This window comes from Natrix helvetica (assembly GCF_964273705.1).
Source record: "Natrix helvetica genome assembly, chromosome: Z".
NCBI classification, from domain to species: Eukaryota; Metazoa; Chordata; class Lepidosauria; order Squamata; family Natricidae; genus Natrix; species Natrix helvetica.
In genome coordinates, this window is record NC_138554.1 from 137593556 (window position 1) to 137609653 (window position 16098).

The 16098-nt window shown below is 42.5% G+C and overlaps 1 protein-coding gene across 1 annotated transcript in view; it reads left to right on the plus strand.

The window, feature by feature from the left end:
* Window positions 1-3078: 3078 nt before the first annotated feature.
* Window positions 3079-16098, plus strand: part of AQP1 (aquaporin 1 (Colton blood group)) — a 35639-nt gene continuing 22619 nt past the window's right edge. The window contains exons 1-2 of the mRNA XM_081970236.1: window positions 3079-3140; window positions 6852-7371. Of these exons, the coding sequence (XP_081826362.1) occupies window positions 6982-7371 (390 nt within the window). The 5' untranslated portion in view covers window positions 3079-3140; window positions 6852-6981. The remainder of the gene's footprint in view (window positions 3141-6851; window positions 7372-16098) is intronic.

The following is a 16098-nucleotide window of genomic DNA, read 5'->3' on the forward strand; positions in this document are numbered from 1 at the left end:
GTTCTCTTCTCTTCTACTCTCCTCACCTCATATTCTTCTCTCCTCATATTCTTCTCTCCTCATATTCTTCTCTTCTCTTCTACTCTCCTCTCCTCATATTCTCCTCTCCTCATATTGTTCTCTTCTCTTCTACTCTACTCTCCTCATATTCTTCTCTCCTCATATTCTTCTCTTCTCTTCTACTCTCCTCTCCTCATATTCTCCTCTCCTCATATTCTCCTCTTCTCTTCTACTCTACTCTCCTCATATTCTTCTCTCCTCATATTCTTCTCTTCTCTTCTACTCTCCTCTCCTCATATTCTCCTCTCCTCATATTGTTCTCTTCTCTTCTACTCTACTCATATTCTTCTCTCCTCATATTCTTCTCTTCTCTTCTACTCTACTCTCCTCATATTCTCCTCTCCTCATATTCTTCTCTTCTCTTCTACTCTTCTCATATTCTTCTCTCCTCATATTCTTCTCTTCTACTCTCCTCTCCTCATATTCTCCTCTCCTCATATTCTTCTCTCCTCATATTCTTCTCTCCTCATATTCTTCTCTTCTCTTCTCTTCTACTCTCCTCTCCTCATATTCTCCTCTCCTCATATTGTTATCTTCTCTTCTACTCTCCTCACCTCATATTCTTCTCTCCTCATATTCTTCTCTCCTCATATTCTTCTCTCCTCATATTCTTCTCTTCTCTTCTACTCTACTCTCCTCATATTCTTCTCTCCTCATATTCTTCTCTTCTCTTCTACTCTACTCTCCTCATATTCTCCTCTCCTCATATTCTTTTCTTCTACTCTCCTCATATTCTTCTCTCCTCATATTCTTCTCTTCTACTCTCCTCTCCTCATATTCTCCTCTCCTCATATTGTTCTCTTCTCTTCTACTCTCCTCTCCTCATATTGTCCTCTCCTCATATTGTTCTCTTCTCTTCTACTCTCCTCTCCTCATATTCTTCTCTCCTCATATTCTTCTCTTCTCTTCTACTCTCCTCTCCTTATATTCTCCTCTCCTCATATTGTTCTCTTCTCTTCTACTCTCCTCTCCTCATATTCTCCTCTCCTCATATTGTTCTCTTCTCTTCTACTCTACTCATATTCTTCTCTCCTCATATTCTTCTCTTCTCTTCTACTCTACTCTCCTCATATTCTCCTCTCCTCATATTCTTCTCTTCTCTTCTACTCTTCTCATATTCTTCTCTCCTCATATTCTTCTCTTCTACTCTCCTCTCCTCATATTCTCCTCTCCTCATATTGTTCTCTTCTCTTCTACTCTCCTCACCTCATATTCTTTTCTCCTCATATTCTTCTCTTCTCTTCTCTTCTCTTCTACTCTCCTCTCCTCATATTGTTCTTTTCTCTTCTCCCCTCCCCTCCCCTCTCCTTCGATTTTTCTGCCTTGGTCCACCCAAGTCTTGACGTGACTGACATTACTATTTAAAAAGAGTATTAGGCAGGATGATTTAATATATGAAATCATGGCACTGTCTTGGAATATAATGTTGCCATCGTTGGCAACAAAATCAGTATTTAAACCAGATGTTTCCTGAATACTGCCTAGGAAACAAACCCTTGGGGGTTTGATGTATACATTAAATAAGCCTATCTCCCTGGTGATATCAAAAATGAGAGCCAGTTTGGCCAAATTGCTTCTCCCTAATCCTCTTCCTGATACATTATGAAGTCTCTGCCAGGTCTAAAATGTGTGGATCTCAACCCCCAGAATACTCCAGCTAGAAATACTGGTTGGGGTATTCTGGGAGTTGAAGTCCACGTACCTTAAAATGACTAAGGTTGGCTAAACCTGTCCTGGTGGATATGATTATGGTTTTGCCAATTTTTTTTGTCCTCACTCTTTTAGCTTTTCTTTAGTAAATATTTGCAGATATTTTATGACTCTAAAGTGCTTCCAGTTTTGTACCATAATGCTTCCACTGCAGTAATATTGGAGTCAGTAAGACCTGGTCTGAGTTACCCTCCATTTTATATTTCTTCAGTACTAAGATTTCAACAGCTTATGTTGGCAAAATAATAATAATTCAGAAGATATTGCCCAGAATATTTCATCCTGCATACGCTGCTTTCAAGAAAAGAGGCCAAGAATCAGATAATAAAAAAATTCCTGGTTATTAGAAGTGCTTAAACACTAATCCTCATAAGTCTGAGGGTTCTGCTTTATTAGGTGGAAAAAAAGCTTTTAATTCAGTTTGAATCAAGATTTTGGTTCATGTGTAGCAGAACTTCAGACTACCTATATGGGTAGCCCTCAAATTACAACGGTATAATTTAGTGACAGTGGCACTGAAAAAATTCACTCATGACCATTTTTCACACCTACCACCATTGCATCATCCCCATAGTCATGTGATCAAAATTCGGACACTTGCCAACTGGCTCACATTTATGACGGTTGCAGTGTCCCAGGGTCACGTGATCACCTTTTGCAACTTCCTGGCAAGCAAGGGGAAGCCAGATTCACTTCACAAGCTTGTGACTAACTTAACAACTGCAATGGTCCACGTAACAACTGTGTCAAGGGAGGTTATGAAATGGGGCAAGATATCACCAGATATTAAAATCCAATGTGGAACTTTGAAGGCTTTGTTTGAATGTTCAGTTCAGCATTCGAATTCTTGGTGTGAGCAATAAAACAAATTTGCAAAACTAAAAGAATATATTTACTTGAAACGAACCTAAGTTTCTGTTGTGGTCATTCTGGTCATTACCTGGCTAGAATACTCGAAGGGCATGGGGCGATTGGTCCAAAGTTATTAAGGTGGGAATTCACCATCTCCTGGTGATTGGATTGAAGTTACCCAGCTGGCTTTCATACTTAAAGTGGAACCAGAGCCCACTGTCTCCTGGTGATTGACCTAAAATCATCCCTTTGGCTTTTGTACCCAAATTAGGACTAGAACTCACTGCTTATTGATTTCTAGCCCAATGCCTTACCGTTACAGCAAACTGGCTCTCAGTATTTTCTCTTCTTTTTAAAGCTACCAGCTTTAAAGACTTTTAAACACAGCACCAGAATGCGTCAGCCAACGCAAGGTCTTGCCAGAATCAGACACACCCGTCTGATTCAGTCATTGGACAGTGATTCTCAAATAATTTCCTGCAATGTATCAATAGCCATGGACTTGATTATAGTGCACTGTGAGTTTCTTTTCTTATGTCATTTTTAATGTTATTTTTTAAATACACTGCATAATCTATATATTTGCAGATGTTAAACAAATATGTATAACTGCTCCTCGGATGATATTTAACATTTAAAACCATGTATTTATGATTAATCATTTTCTGATGTGCGATAGAATAACAGTATTCAATATTTGTGTTAGAGATTCAGAAAAATTGTAAACCATTAATTGAGGAAGATCCTGGGCTGGGCATGCTTCAGACTTCGAAGAACGAATCATGCATACAACTTAAGCAAAGCATTGCTCACGGAGATGACTTAAAGTGTGTGTGTGTGTGTGTGAAGAGAAAAAAACCTAGTGCCACAAGGAAGTCCAACAAAGAGCAAACAAAGGACTTTCTGCATTTTTTGGATATGAGTTCCATGCTGGTGGATGAAGGTTAAGTTTTGGAGTGCATTGGAATCACAAGGGGACTGTGAGTTCTAGTCACTCATCATCTTAAACTTTTTTCAGCCCTAGGAAGAAGGCAATGGCAAATCAGTTTTAAAATGTCAAAAATTGCAGGGATTTGGTAGTTGAGAGGAGTCAAAAATGGGAGGAGGAGGAAGAGGAGGAGGAGCGGAAGGAGGAGGAGGAGGTGGAAAAATGGAGATCTAGGTTCTAATCCTCCTCCACCATAGAAACTTCCTGGGTTGGACTTTGTCCTACTCAGTCTCCCTCTTTCAGTTCAGACTACCTCAAAAGGTTGTTGTTACTGCAAAGGAAATGGGATAAATGTACATTGCACTGAGCTTGGGAAGCTCTGCAAAGAATGCAGGAGAGATCCAGTTTGGTTACTGGATAGTCATGAGGTAGTCCTCAACTTACAACCATTCATTTGGTGACTGTTCATGGTTACATTGGCACTCGAAAAAAAAATACACATGACCATTGCATCATCCCCACGGTCATGTGATCAAAATTCAGCCACGTGGCAACTGACTTGCCTTTATGACAATTTCAGCATCCCAGAATCACACGATCCCCTTTGGTGGCCTTCTGACAAGCAAAGTCACTGGGGAAGCCACTTAACAACCGTGTTGCTAACTTTGACAACTGCAGTAATTCACTTAACAACTGTGGTAAGAAAGGTCATAAAATGAGGCAAAACTCAATTAACAACTATCATGCTTAACAATGAAAATTTTCCTTCTAAGTTGTGGTAATAAATCAAGGACCGCTTAGTCCTTGCCGGACCATGAATCTTCACAGGCTGAATTGTACCCCATCCCTTCTCTTCCAGACTGGCTTCCCTTGCAGCGTTGTGTGGGAGAGAAATACATTTTGTATTGTTTATAGATATAGGTAAAGGTAAAGGTTCCTCTTGCGTGTATGTGCTAGTCGTTCCTGACTCTAGGGGGCAGTGCTTATCTCCGTTTCAAAGCCAAAGAGCCAGCGCTGTCCGAAGATGTCTCCATGGTCATGTGGCCGGCATGACTCAACCCCCAAAGGCGCATGGAACGCTGTTCCCTTCCCACCAAAGGTGGTTCCTATTTTTCTACTTGCATTTTTACATGCTTTTGAGGGTAGAACAAGAAGCAATGGGTGGAAACTAATCAAGGAGAGAAGCAACTTAGAACTGAGGAGGAATTTCCTGACAGTGAGAACAATTAATCAGTGGAACAGCTTGCCTCCAGAAGTTGTGAATGCCCCAACACTGGAAGTCTTTAAGAAGATGTTGGATAGCCATTTGCCTGAAATGGTATAGGGTTTCCTGCCTAGGCAGGGGGTTGGACTAGAAGACCTCCAAGGTCCCTTCCAACTCTACTATTGTATTGTATTGTATTGAACTGCTAGGTTGACAGAAGTTGGGACAAGTCACAGGAGCTCACTCCATTACGCGGCGCTAAGGATTCGAACCTCCCAACTGCTGACCTTCCTGATCGACAAACTCAGCATCTTAGCCACTGAGCCACCTCTTCCCCTTCATAGATATAAGAACATATCAAATTCTAACATATGACTTGGAACATTTGATGTTGGTTCACCAGGTCTGGGCCATAAATACATTTAGAAGTTGTCTTATACACTTTTTCTAAATAGACACTTACTGTGCCATCTATAGAATTCCTTTCCCTTTTGATGTAGAAACCTAGCCTGTAATTGTATAGTCCCTGGTGATGGAAAACAGCTCTACACACTACTTTAAGTTTTCGTTTTTTTTTTCCTCCTTCCAGGGTTGAAATTGCTTCCAGCAGAAAAGTTTTCTTAGCTCCCCACTCTCGCCCCATATCAAGTGCAGTTACAGTGCAGAATAACTTAAAAATCACAGAAAACAGAGTTGGAAGGGACCTCGGAGGTCTTCTTGTCTAATCCCCTGCTCAAGTAGGAGACCCTAGAACATATCCAGTCTCTTCTTGAAAAACTCCAGTGTTGGAGCAAAGCTGTTCCACTGGTTAATTGTTCCCACTGTAGATATAAAACTTACTGTAAGTCTTTTTATTTTTGCTGAATTTCACATCATGGTATCCAAGCAGTTTCAGTTTGATCTGTACCAAATGGATAACTCTGAAGGTTAATTTGTCGAGGAGCGGAGTTTCATGAAAACATACAGGTATTTGAAGGGAAGAGATAGGACGGGTGAAGAAAAACCCAGTTCCTTTCTGATAAAGCTTCCAAATGTCTACATTAAATCTGAATATGATCACAGCTTAGGCAGGGCTGCTAAAGCTATTTCAGCTCCCTGGAGGCTACTCACCCAGAAGGAATGTCAGATACAAATAAAATACATCCCAAGCCTAGATCTGCTGTCACCAAGTTGGGCTCGAAAAGAGAAAAGAAAAAAAAGCCACGGAAGGAATCTGAGATAAAACTCAAAAAGTTTAAATGGAGTGAGCCAAATTCTTGGGTGAGCTTCAAGGCTGGGGTTTCTATGGCAGCCTCTCAGGACCTGAAGCTGATAGGAGCCTCTTTTCAAGCGAGTGGAAGTTCCCACTTCTTTTGCTGTTCATTTAACAGGAAAAAAAAATCATATCTGTATATATATATTTCTGCTGTGTTTTCCTGTTTCCCAGATTGTGCAAACTTGTCCTTTGTGGGATCAGCTTCCTAACAACCATTTATCCGGAGAGAGAGAAAAAAATGATCACAACCCCTAAAAAGCACAATCGGAGAAGGCTGCTATCTCTCTTATGGCTGCAAAGAGTAATCGCTCTCTCTTTGGTTATTACACCTCTGGTTTCTTTAAAAAAATATTTAAAGGTCAGGAAATTCCCCCCCCCCCTTCTTTATGGTCTTTGCAAGGGAGTCTTAAGTGCTTGCCAACATTCCCAGAACACTCAACTAGGGCACTTCTGGTTAAGAAAGTCAAAAAGGGGCTTTAATTGTGGCCAGTTTCTGTCTTTGCATATATGCAAGATGAGGAAAAGATGTTTAAAAGCCTGAATAAGAGCTACGGTGGTGGCTGGCTAATCAGGAATTATTCAAAAAAGGAGAAAGGTGCAGCAGCCGCAAAGAACTGAGTCTGCACAGGGAGAAGTGAAGGAGTAAAAGTTTTGTGGGTGGGAGAAGCTAAGGGAAGAGGGAGGGAAAAAAACTGGCAAGCAACGGATGGTGCTTTGCATCGGTTTAACAGTGAGCAGTAAGCTTGAGGTTCTTTCCTCTCATTGTACAACACCCTTCCCTCCTCCTGGCCACCCAGAACCCTATAAATAATTCGTCTTCTCCTGTCTTTCTCACTTCCCAGTTTTTAAGGCAGCAGGAAGCCAGCTGAGGAGGCTACAAGAGGAACTGAAGAGAAGGGGAGAAAGGAAAGGAGAAAAGGGCAAAGAGGAGAAAGAATAAGAAGGAGAAAGAGAAGAAGAAGGAAGAACACCATGGCTAGTGAATTAAAGAAGAAAGCATTCTGGAGAGCTGTCGTGGCCGAATTTTTGGCCATGAGCCTCTTCATCTTCATCAGCATCGGCTCAGCTCTGGGTTTCCAATTCCCCGTGATGGCCAACAAGACCATCACGCCCATCCAAGACAACGTGAAAGTCTCCTTGGCTTTTGGCATCTCCATCGCCACCATGGCCCAAAGCGTGGGCCACATTAGCGGAGCCCACTTGAACCCGGCTGTGACCTTGGGTCTTCTGCTCAGCTGCCAAATCAGCATTCTCCGGGCAGTCATGTACATCGTGGCGCAGTGCTTGGGCGCTGTGGTGGGCACTGCCATCCTTTCTGGCATCACAACCAATCTGGAAGGCAACTTGTTGGGACTCAACCAGGTAAGTGGGATGGGAAGCTCTTCTTCTGTGCAGTTACTGCCCTGGGGTGGCGGGTGGGTTGATTTTTAAAGATTCTAGTCCTCATGGGTGATGGAAGCATAAATTGGCACCCGCTGCTCCAAACGAATTGAGGACGTTGGTAAAGTTCTTTGGCCAGTCAGAGATTAATTTCATGGAAACCAAGAGGGCAGATTCTTCTTTTGAGGGGCTTTTCAGGAACTTTTTTTTATCCCCAAGAGCTGTTCATAAAATTTTGCCTCCCGCCAAAGTTGGTGCTTTTTAAAAGCTGGGTGTGAAGCAAAGGACAGCTGGTGTAGCTAGAGATAAGAATAGGGCAGAGCACTGAGCTGTTAATGGGGACATAAAGGCATATTTGGTCTTGTGGCGGGAGATAAGTTGCAAAGGATGAGCATTTATCCGTTGACGAGGCAAATTTTAAATATCGGGGCTCCAGGTTTCCAATTGCCCCATGTTGGGATGAGTTGCTCATCTGGTGATAGCCGAGGAGTTTCATTGTGGAAAGCACGTTGGCAACCTGCATTGCTTGTTCAGCCAAATGCTTTGCCAAAGACTGTGGCGGAATTTGAAGGGTTTGGAAGTACACTGTTCCCAAACCCAGAACTTACTAGCATGAAACTGGTAGCTGTCAAAGCATGAAAATTGAGAGGTAAGTCTGGTGGCTTAGCTGGTAACAGAGAGGCAACAGGCAGAAATTTAAGAAGTGGAATCCTTTTCCCCTGCCCTCTATTGTTTTTCCTCTTCCCCTTCTCTCCCTCCTTTCCTTCACCCATCCATCCCTACCTTCCTCCTCTCTCCCAGTTCTTCTTTTTTCTTTCTTCGTCTTCCTCCTCCTCCTTTCTTTTCCTCCTCTTCCTCTTTTTCCTCCCTCTCCCCGTCCCCTCCAGCTCTCTCCTCCTCCTCCTCTTGTGTGTATGAGTTACCCTGTTTTTCTTAAAACAACAGAGAAATTAAAACTGGGAGTGGCCCATTCAAACACAAACAAGTGTCTCCATCAAATACAGAAACAAGTCAACCATTAGGCTGTACCTATAGATGGACTCTTAATCTTCTCTAGCAGACTACTCCATTGGAGAGATTCAAAGATATTCAATCAGCAGCCTGGGCTCATAAATGGTCCCTTATCTTCTCTAGCAGACCACTCTGGAGATATTCATAGTTACCAAGGCAAATAGAGACACCAGTTTTGGGCAGCCCCACTCCAGAACTGTCTCTTTAAGCAGTGCACAAAAGAGACACTGGGCGCAGCAGCCACTCAGTTTTCATGCTTTGGTCGCAGTCTCCTTTAATAGGAATAACCAAAAAGGGTGAGCATTTGGTCATCTTCCACCCTTGCACATGTAGGCACACCCTTTGCACCCTCAGGCATAACCTATGTCCCTTGGCACATGCCTCTGTGCAGCTGTCAGTTGTAGCAGTCAATGGGTCAACTTCCTGGCCCACTTTACAGAATCCAAGGGGTTGCGTGGTTCTTTTTGACCAAGTTCCCCAACTTTTCCAGCTTTGCGGCTCAATGGGGAAAAGGGGAGAGGGGATGGTTCAACGTGAATGGCGAGCAAGCGCATGCATGCAGCTCCATTTGCATGAGCAGCAGGCCCATCGCACAAGTGGAGCTGCACGCACGCACGCACTTGGCTGCTGCTTGCACAAGTGGGTATGCACATGCATGCACTTGCCCGCCACTTCTGCGCCCAGTTCCAAATGATTCAAGGCCTGGTAGTGGGGCACAGCTTGGGAATTGGGGATCCCTGCTTTATGACATGTGGCAACAGCTCAAAATTTCTCTTGGCTTTGATCTGAAATTTTCCAAGCTTTAAAACAATCGGTCAATCAGAATAGAGCTGGAAGGGTCCTTGGAGGTCTTCTAGTCCAACCCCCTGCAAAAGTAGGAGACCTACACCATTTTGATAAGTGGCTGTTCAGCCTCTTCTTAAAAACCTCCATGTTGGAGCACCCGCAACTTCTGGTGGCAAGCAGTTCCACTGGTTAATTGTCCTCACTGTTAGGAAGTTTCTCTTTAATTCCAAATTGCTTCTCTCCTTGATTACTTTCCATCTGTTGCTTCTTCTCCTGCCTTCTGCTGCTTTGAAAAATAAGTTGACCCCCTCTTCTTTGTGCAGCCCCTCAACTACTGGAATATTGCTATTATGCCCCTGCTTGTCCTTCTTTTCTTTGGACTGGCCATTCCCAATTCCTGAAACTGTTCTTCATATGTTTTTGTCTCAAAGCCATCTTATTTGCTCTTCTTTGCAGTTTTTCCAAAGCCCTGACATCTTTTTTGTAGTTTTTTTTTTAAAAAAATTAAGCAAAGTGTTGCTTCTTATTTATCTGCCTCCCTTTAAAACCAGGCTGATCGAATACTGGGGGAGAAGGTGGGTCCCGATATACTGCAGACAGAAGCATGGCAAGAGGTCCACAGGATAAGATTTTTAAAAAAAGGAAAATAGGTGGCTAACATGGTCCAGTCAAAGCCTCAACTGTTTTTATGCGCATTGCATCTTGTCTTTTTGACCGTACTTTGCAAACTCCCTACACGATGAGATCCAGTTTGCCTGTCCACGTTCACATGGACCAAAAAATCCATGTTCAAAAAATCCATGTTCACATGGAACAAAAAATCCATGTTCAAAAAAGCCATGTTCACATGGAACAAAAATCTTCTCCAGTGGCTAAAATAAAGGGGATTTCCTCAAATTATACCAACACTTTTCCCCCCATGCATATTTAGTGACAGTTTTTAGGGGCCACCACATAGAAGGATGGTCATGGAATTGGGCAACAGCTGTGCAGATGAAGTCGGAGACACTGACATAAACTTGTAGTCTTTTATGTAAATATAAATATGTTTAATGTTCAAATTTTCAGTAGTTTTTTTCATCCAGAAAAGGAAGAACATATAGTCAAGTACACAAGAACTTCATGAGGTAAAATTAGCAACATACAGAATACACAGAAGAAAAAAGGCGTGGGGGGGGGGGAATGGAAACGCCCCCTTCATACCTACAGCAGCCAATCATAGCGTAGATTGCCTCATGCAGGATCCAGCACTCTCCAATCAATCAACTGCAACTGTCTGTTCTGGCCTACAACAACAACAACAAAAGAACAACAAGAACAACAACAACAACAAAAAGAAGAAGAACAAGAACAAGAACAACAGCAGCAAATTGTTGTTGTTGTTGTTGTTGTTGTTCTGATCTACTGTACACATTACTGTTACAGCTACTAAATTAAATATTCTAACAAGGTTCTCCCTCATTTACAAATACTAGTAGTGGCCACCATTTCTTTAATTTCTTTTTCTACTTGCAAGAAGAAATTCACATAATCTTTCTTTATATCTCACAACTTAATGTGTGAAGAGTTTTTCATTTTCTGCTTCTTCCTTTAATGACTTTAAAAAGATGGGTGGATGGATGGATGGATGGAAGGAAGGAAGAGATGTATGTATGTATGGATAATGGATGGAAGAACAGTGGATGGAAGAAGGATTGATGGAAGGATGGAATGATGGATGGATGGATGGATGGAAGAAAGAAAGAAAGAAAGAAAGAAAGGGATAGGTGGATGGATGAAAGGATGGATGGGTTGAGTGGATAGTGGGATGGAACGTTGGGTGGGTGGGTGAGCGGGTGGGTGGGTGGGTGGATTAATGGATGGAAGGATGGTGGATGGAAGAAAAGAAGAGATTGATGTAAGGATGGATGGGATGGGATGATGGATGGAAGAAAGAAAGAGATGGATGGATGGATGAAAGGATGGATGGGCTGGATGGAGGGATAGTAGGATGGAAAGTTGGGTGGGTGGATAGATGGATGGATGGATAGTGGATGGAAGGATGGTGGATGGAAGAAAGGAAGGAAAGGTTAGATGGATGATGGATGGATGGGATGGGTTGATAGATAATAGAATAGAACGTTGGGTGGGTGGATAGATGGATGGATGGATAATGGATGGAAGAACAGTGGATGAAAGAAAGGAAGGGATTGATGTAAGGATGGAATGATGGACGGAAGAAAGAAAGATGGGTGGATAGATAGTAGGATGGAAAGTTGGGGGGGTAGATAGATGGATGGATGGAAGGATGGTGGGTGTATGGAAGAAAGGAAGGAAAGGGTAGATGGATGGGAGGGGGGATGGGATGGGTGGATAGATAGGATGGAAAGTTGGGTAGTGGATAGATGGATGGATGGCTAATGGATAAAGGACGGTGGATGGAAGAAAGGAAGGAAAGAGTGGGTGGATGGATGAATGGATGGATGGGAGGGAGGGAGGGAGGAAGACAAAACACCCCATGCTCAGTTATTGAGTTACAGTAAAAGCATTTCACATAGTGGAACATTCCTTCAGGGTTGATCCAACAGCTGGTCTCTATCGAGAACACTAGCCAAACACCAGGTTGACTTAGCTTTTTAAACATTGATTCTTCATTCCAGATATCCATTCTCTTGACTACGGCAGCATTGCAAATGTGGGATCAGAGAATGTTGGAAATCATGAGAGGAAATCCGCTTGGGGAAGAAGCTTTGTTCCTTAAGTCATAGAAAACGACACAGAGGCACAATGAGGACTAGAAAGCTGCTTAGACTAACTACTGTTAGAGGAAGAGCAGTTGGCATAGAAATGAGGAATGATATCTCTCTTGTTCAGGGGCAAGAGACTATTAATGTGGTCTGTCTGGGCAGTCCCTTCTCTCAAAATAAAATATAATTTTAAAACTTTCCCCCTTTTTGGAAATTGCTCCATGAAAAATAATGAGAATCACCATTTTTCTTTTTCATGTTGCAGTATTGGAGCCCAAATCCTCTTTTTCTTAATAACTAGATAGCTGGCTTTTATTTGATTATCTTTAAATTGCAATAGCAAATCAGGGCTTCTGTTCTGGGGGCGAAATGGTACGGTTTATCCACCTCCATTCTTGGTCCATTAGATATTGCCATCTGTGGCTGCAGGAAGGAAAACAATGGGGAAGCCAAAGAAAAAAGGGAAGGAGGGAGGAAGGGAGGGAGGGATTGAAAGAAGGAGGGGGGAGAGAAGAGATAGAGAAAGGAAGGAAGCTAAGAAAGAAGGAAGGAAGGCAGAAAAAAAGAAAGAAGAAAGAGAGAAAGGGTGTATAAATAGAGGGAAATGAAAAAAGGAAGGAGAGAGAGGAAGGGAAGAAAAGGAAAGAAAAAGGGGAAGAAAGGAAAAAGAAAGGAAGGGGAAGGGGAAGGGAGGATAAATGAAGGGAAAGGAAGTTTCACCCTAGCTTAGCTAAAAAGCCCTGATTTTTTTGCTGTTGAGGAATTTCCCCTGCCAATCCTAGTTAGAACACATTGGGCTTTTATCTTTCTGCTGTTTTGGCCCTATCTTTTAATGTTCAATTGTTTTTTGCACTTAAATCATTTTTTTTTTTTGGAGAAGCTTCTTGGCAACTTGCAAGACTGAAGTGCCAATGAATAGATGCAGTGAGCGAGTCAGAAAGAGAGGGAACAGACGTTTCACTGACTATTTGCCACCTCAGGCCAATTCCTCTGCTTTTTGGATCCATTTTTCTTCCGAACAGAGAACAGAAACAGAAGAGAGTACTATAAACAATCGTTTGCTGACTTTATTAGGCAAGCAACCTCCTTATCCTAGGAACAAAATGTTTTAAAAAGGAGCCTCTCGGTTAGCAAACGTGATGATAAACGTTGGAAAAATTATTGGAAAGCTCCACATTTGGGCTGCAAACCTAGTAGTGGCCACTAGGGGGCAGGAAAGACTTTTAACTCATGGGCGCCATCTCTGTCTAGACAAAGTTTTGCAGGTCCAGCTAGATATTTGGATTGTTTTTCTTGTTCAGGAAAGTTTCATTTCCCGTCTGTTTTTGCCTCAGGGAAAAAATAACTCGTATAAGGATGCATAGAGAACCCCAGTTTTCATTTCCTTTGATCCTTATTCGGCAGATGTCTTCAGCAGCCCTAAATTTTGAGCATGCAAACAAACAGTGCTGAGAAATGGAAAAAATATCAAAGATATATATTGCTTATCCAAAAAGTTATATCCACACCAAGTTCACCTTCAATCGCTGAGGAATTCTGGGAGTTGAACTCCATAAGTCTTAAAGTTGGCAAGTTTGTAAATCGCTGTTCTATTTTTTTTAAAAAAAATAATTCTAACATTTGAATGAAAAGAGTGGGGGTTTTTTTGCCTTCCCAATTTCTTATTATAATTTCTCTTGATGCGGTGTAGTGGCGGTGTGGGTAGGATCGAAGAAAAAACCAATTTCAGCCATGCAGAAGATCTGGGAGCCACTACTAGATTTTAATTTTCCACATTTGGAATGGAAGGTTGCCCACCTCGTTCTCAGTTCAGCTAGTCAATCCCCCTCATTTTTTTTATTATGGAGAGAGAAGAGGGGGAGAGGGAGAGAGAGAGAGAAATATTTGGGAAAAGGAGAGAGAGAAAAATCATCTACAAAGTGGTCAGCTAAACTTTTTAAAGGTTGCAAAAAGTTTTGGACACAAAACCTACGTTTCCAAGTCACTAACAGTTTGCCTCTAGGTTTCAAAGCCTGAAATTTGCAGCGATGACCTGAATTTCCTTTCCTCCTCCTCCTCCTCCTCCTCCTCCTCCTCCTCCTCCTCCTCCTCCTCCTCCTCCTCCTCCTCCTCCTCCTCCTCCTCCTCCTCCTCCTCCTCCTCCTCTTCCACTGCTGCTCTTGGAGTCGGTTCCCTTTTCATGGACTTCTTGGTAACATTTGTATGTTGGTAAAATGCCTCAGGATCCAGATGAATTATCAGAGGGATTTGTGTGTATGTGTTGAGGGGGAGAATCTGTTGACCACTTAGGATACAGTTTTGCTGTCTTCTAGGATGGGCCAAATGGCAGAATAAACCAGTTCTGACTCATTTCTTCTTACAAAGGTCCGGTATGAGACCACCAACATCTCAAGGGGTGTCATGAGATCTCCCATGAGATTTACACAAGTCTACTGGTGGCTCAGTGGCTAAGACGCTGAGCATGTCGATCAGAAAGTTCAGCAGTTTGGCAGTTCGAATCCCTAGCACCACGTAACCAAGTGAGCTCCCGTTACTTGTCCCAACTTCTGCCAAACCTAGCAGTTCGAAAGCACGTAAAAATGCAAGTAGAAAAATAGAAACCAACCTTGATGGGAAGGTAACAGCATTCCGTGCGCCTTCGACTTTGAGTCATGCCGGCCACATGACCACGGAGACGTCTTCGGACAGCGCTGGCTCTTCAGCTTTGAAACGGAGATGAGCACTGCCCCCTAGAGTCAGGAACGACTAGCACAGATGTGCAAGGGGAACCTTTACCTTTCTCTGCAGCTTCCTTGTTTTAAGGACCTGGGACCACAAGGTCTCCAATTGGCAGCTGCATGGATATTAACAAAAACCTTCTTCCTGTGCAAACGCTAAATGTTTTATCTAACAGTAGCGTTAGGAAGACACAAAAGTAAAGAATAGAAGCTGGACTTTTGATTTTTCTCAAAACTGGCGTTTGAGAAGCTACCTGTTAGAAGAATAACTCCCCTATGGGGAGTGTACAGGATAATAGAGCCATTCCTTGACTTATAACCATTCCTCCGTTATGACAGTGCTGGAAACTGTTACTTACGACTGGTCCTTGCCCTTATGACCATTAAAACATCCCCACGGTCATGGAGTCAGAACTGAGGCACTTGGCAACTGCTTTATATTTACGGTAGTGTCTCAGGGTCGTTTGCGATATCCCCAGCTGGCTTCCAACCAACCAAGCCAAACAGTGAATCCAGATTCACTTAATGTTCTTCTTTTTCATTGTCACAGTGATTTGCTTAGTCAAGGCAAAAAGGACGTAAAATCGGGCATTTTTCATTTCATTGCTGCCTTGTTTAACAGCGGTAGTTCTTCTCCCCAATATAGTTGTAAGTCAAGGACAAAACTGTATATTTTAAGTCACATGAGCCCAGGGGCAAGAGCAGATCTCTAGACTTTGGAACCGGTTTTTAAGTGAGGCTGGTTTATCAAATGGCCGTTAAGCCACTGGTCATAAATTGAGGACTACCTGCATGTGGCTGTATAATAGTAGAATCTTGCAAGTCCTCTTCTTTGGGATTTCCTGTCTTTTTTACAGCCCAGTGAATTATGGCTCCTTTAATAGCTATCATAAATATCAACTAATCATGGAAACTAATGAAGGAGAGAAGTAACTTAGAACTGAGGAGAAATTTCCTGACAGTGAGAACAATTAATCAGTGGAACAATTTGCCTCCAGAAGTTGTGAATGGTCCAACACTGGAGGTTTTTAAGAAGAGATTGGACAACCATTTGTCTGAAATGGTGTAGGGTCTCCTGCCTGAGCAGGGGGTTGGACTAGAAGACCTCCAAGGTCCCTTTTAATTCTGTTCTTCTGTTATTCTGTCCTTTTGTCCTTCTGTTGTGGGCGCTTCGTTACTGGAGGTTTTTTTAACAAGAGACTGGACAACCATTTCTCCGGAATGGTATAGGGTCTTCTGCTTGAACAGAGGGTTGGACTAGAAGACCTCAAAGGTCCCTTCCAACTCTGTTATTCCGTTATATAGCTGGCGGTATAGCAGTACACTTTCCTACGTGTGGGACAAGAAGATCCCATTAGTGTGTTTCGGTGTCGTTTCATTTGTGTTCTCAAGGGAACTGTTTCCAAGCTTGTGGGTAAATTTTGTGGCATGGAAACTTTTGTTAACTTTTTCCTATGGCAACTAAAGGG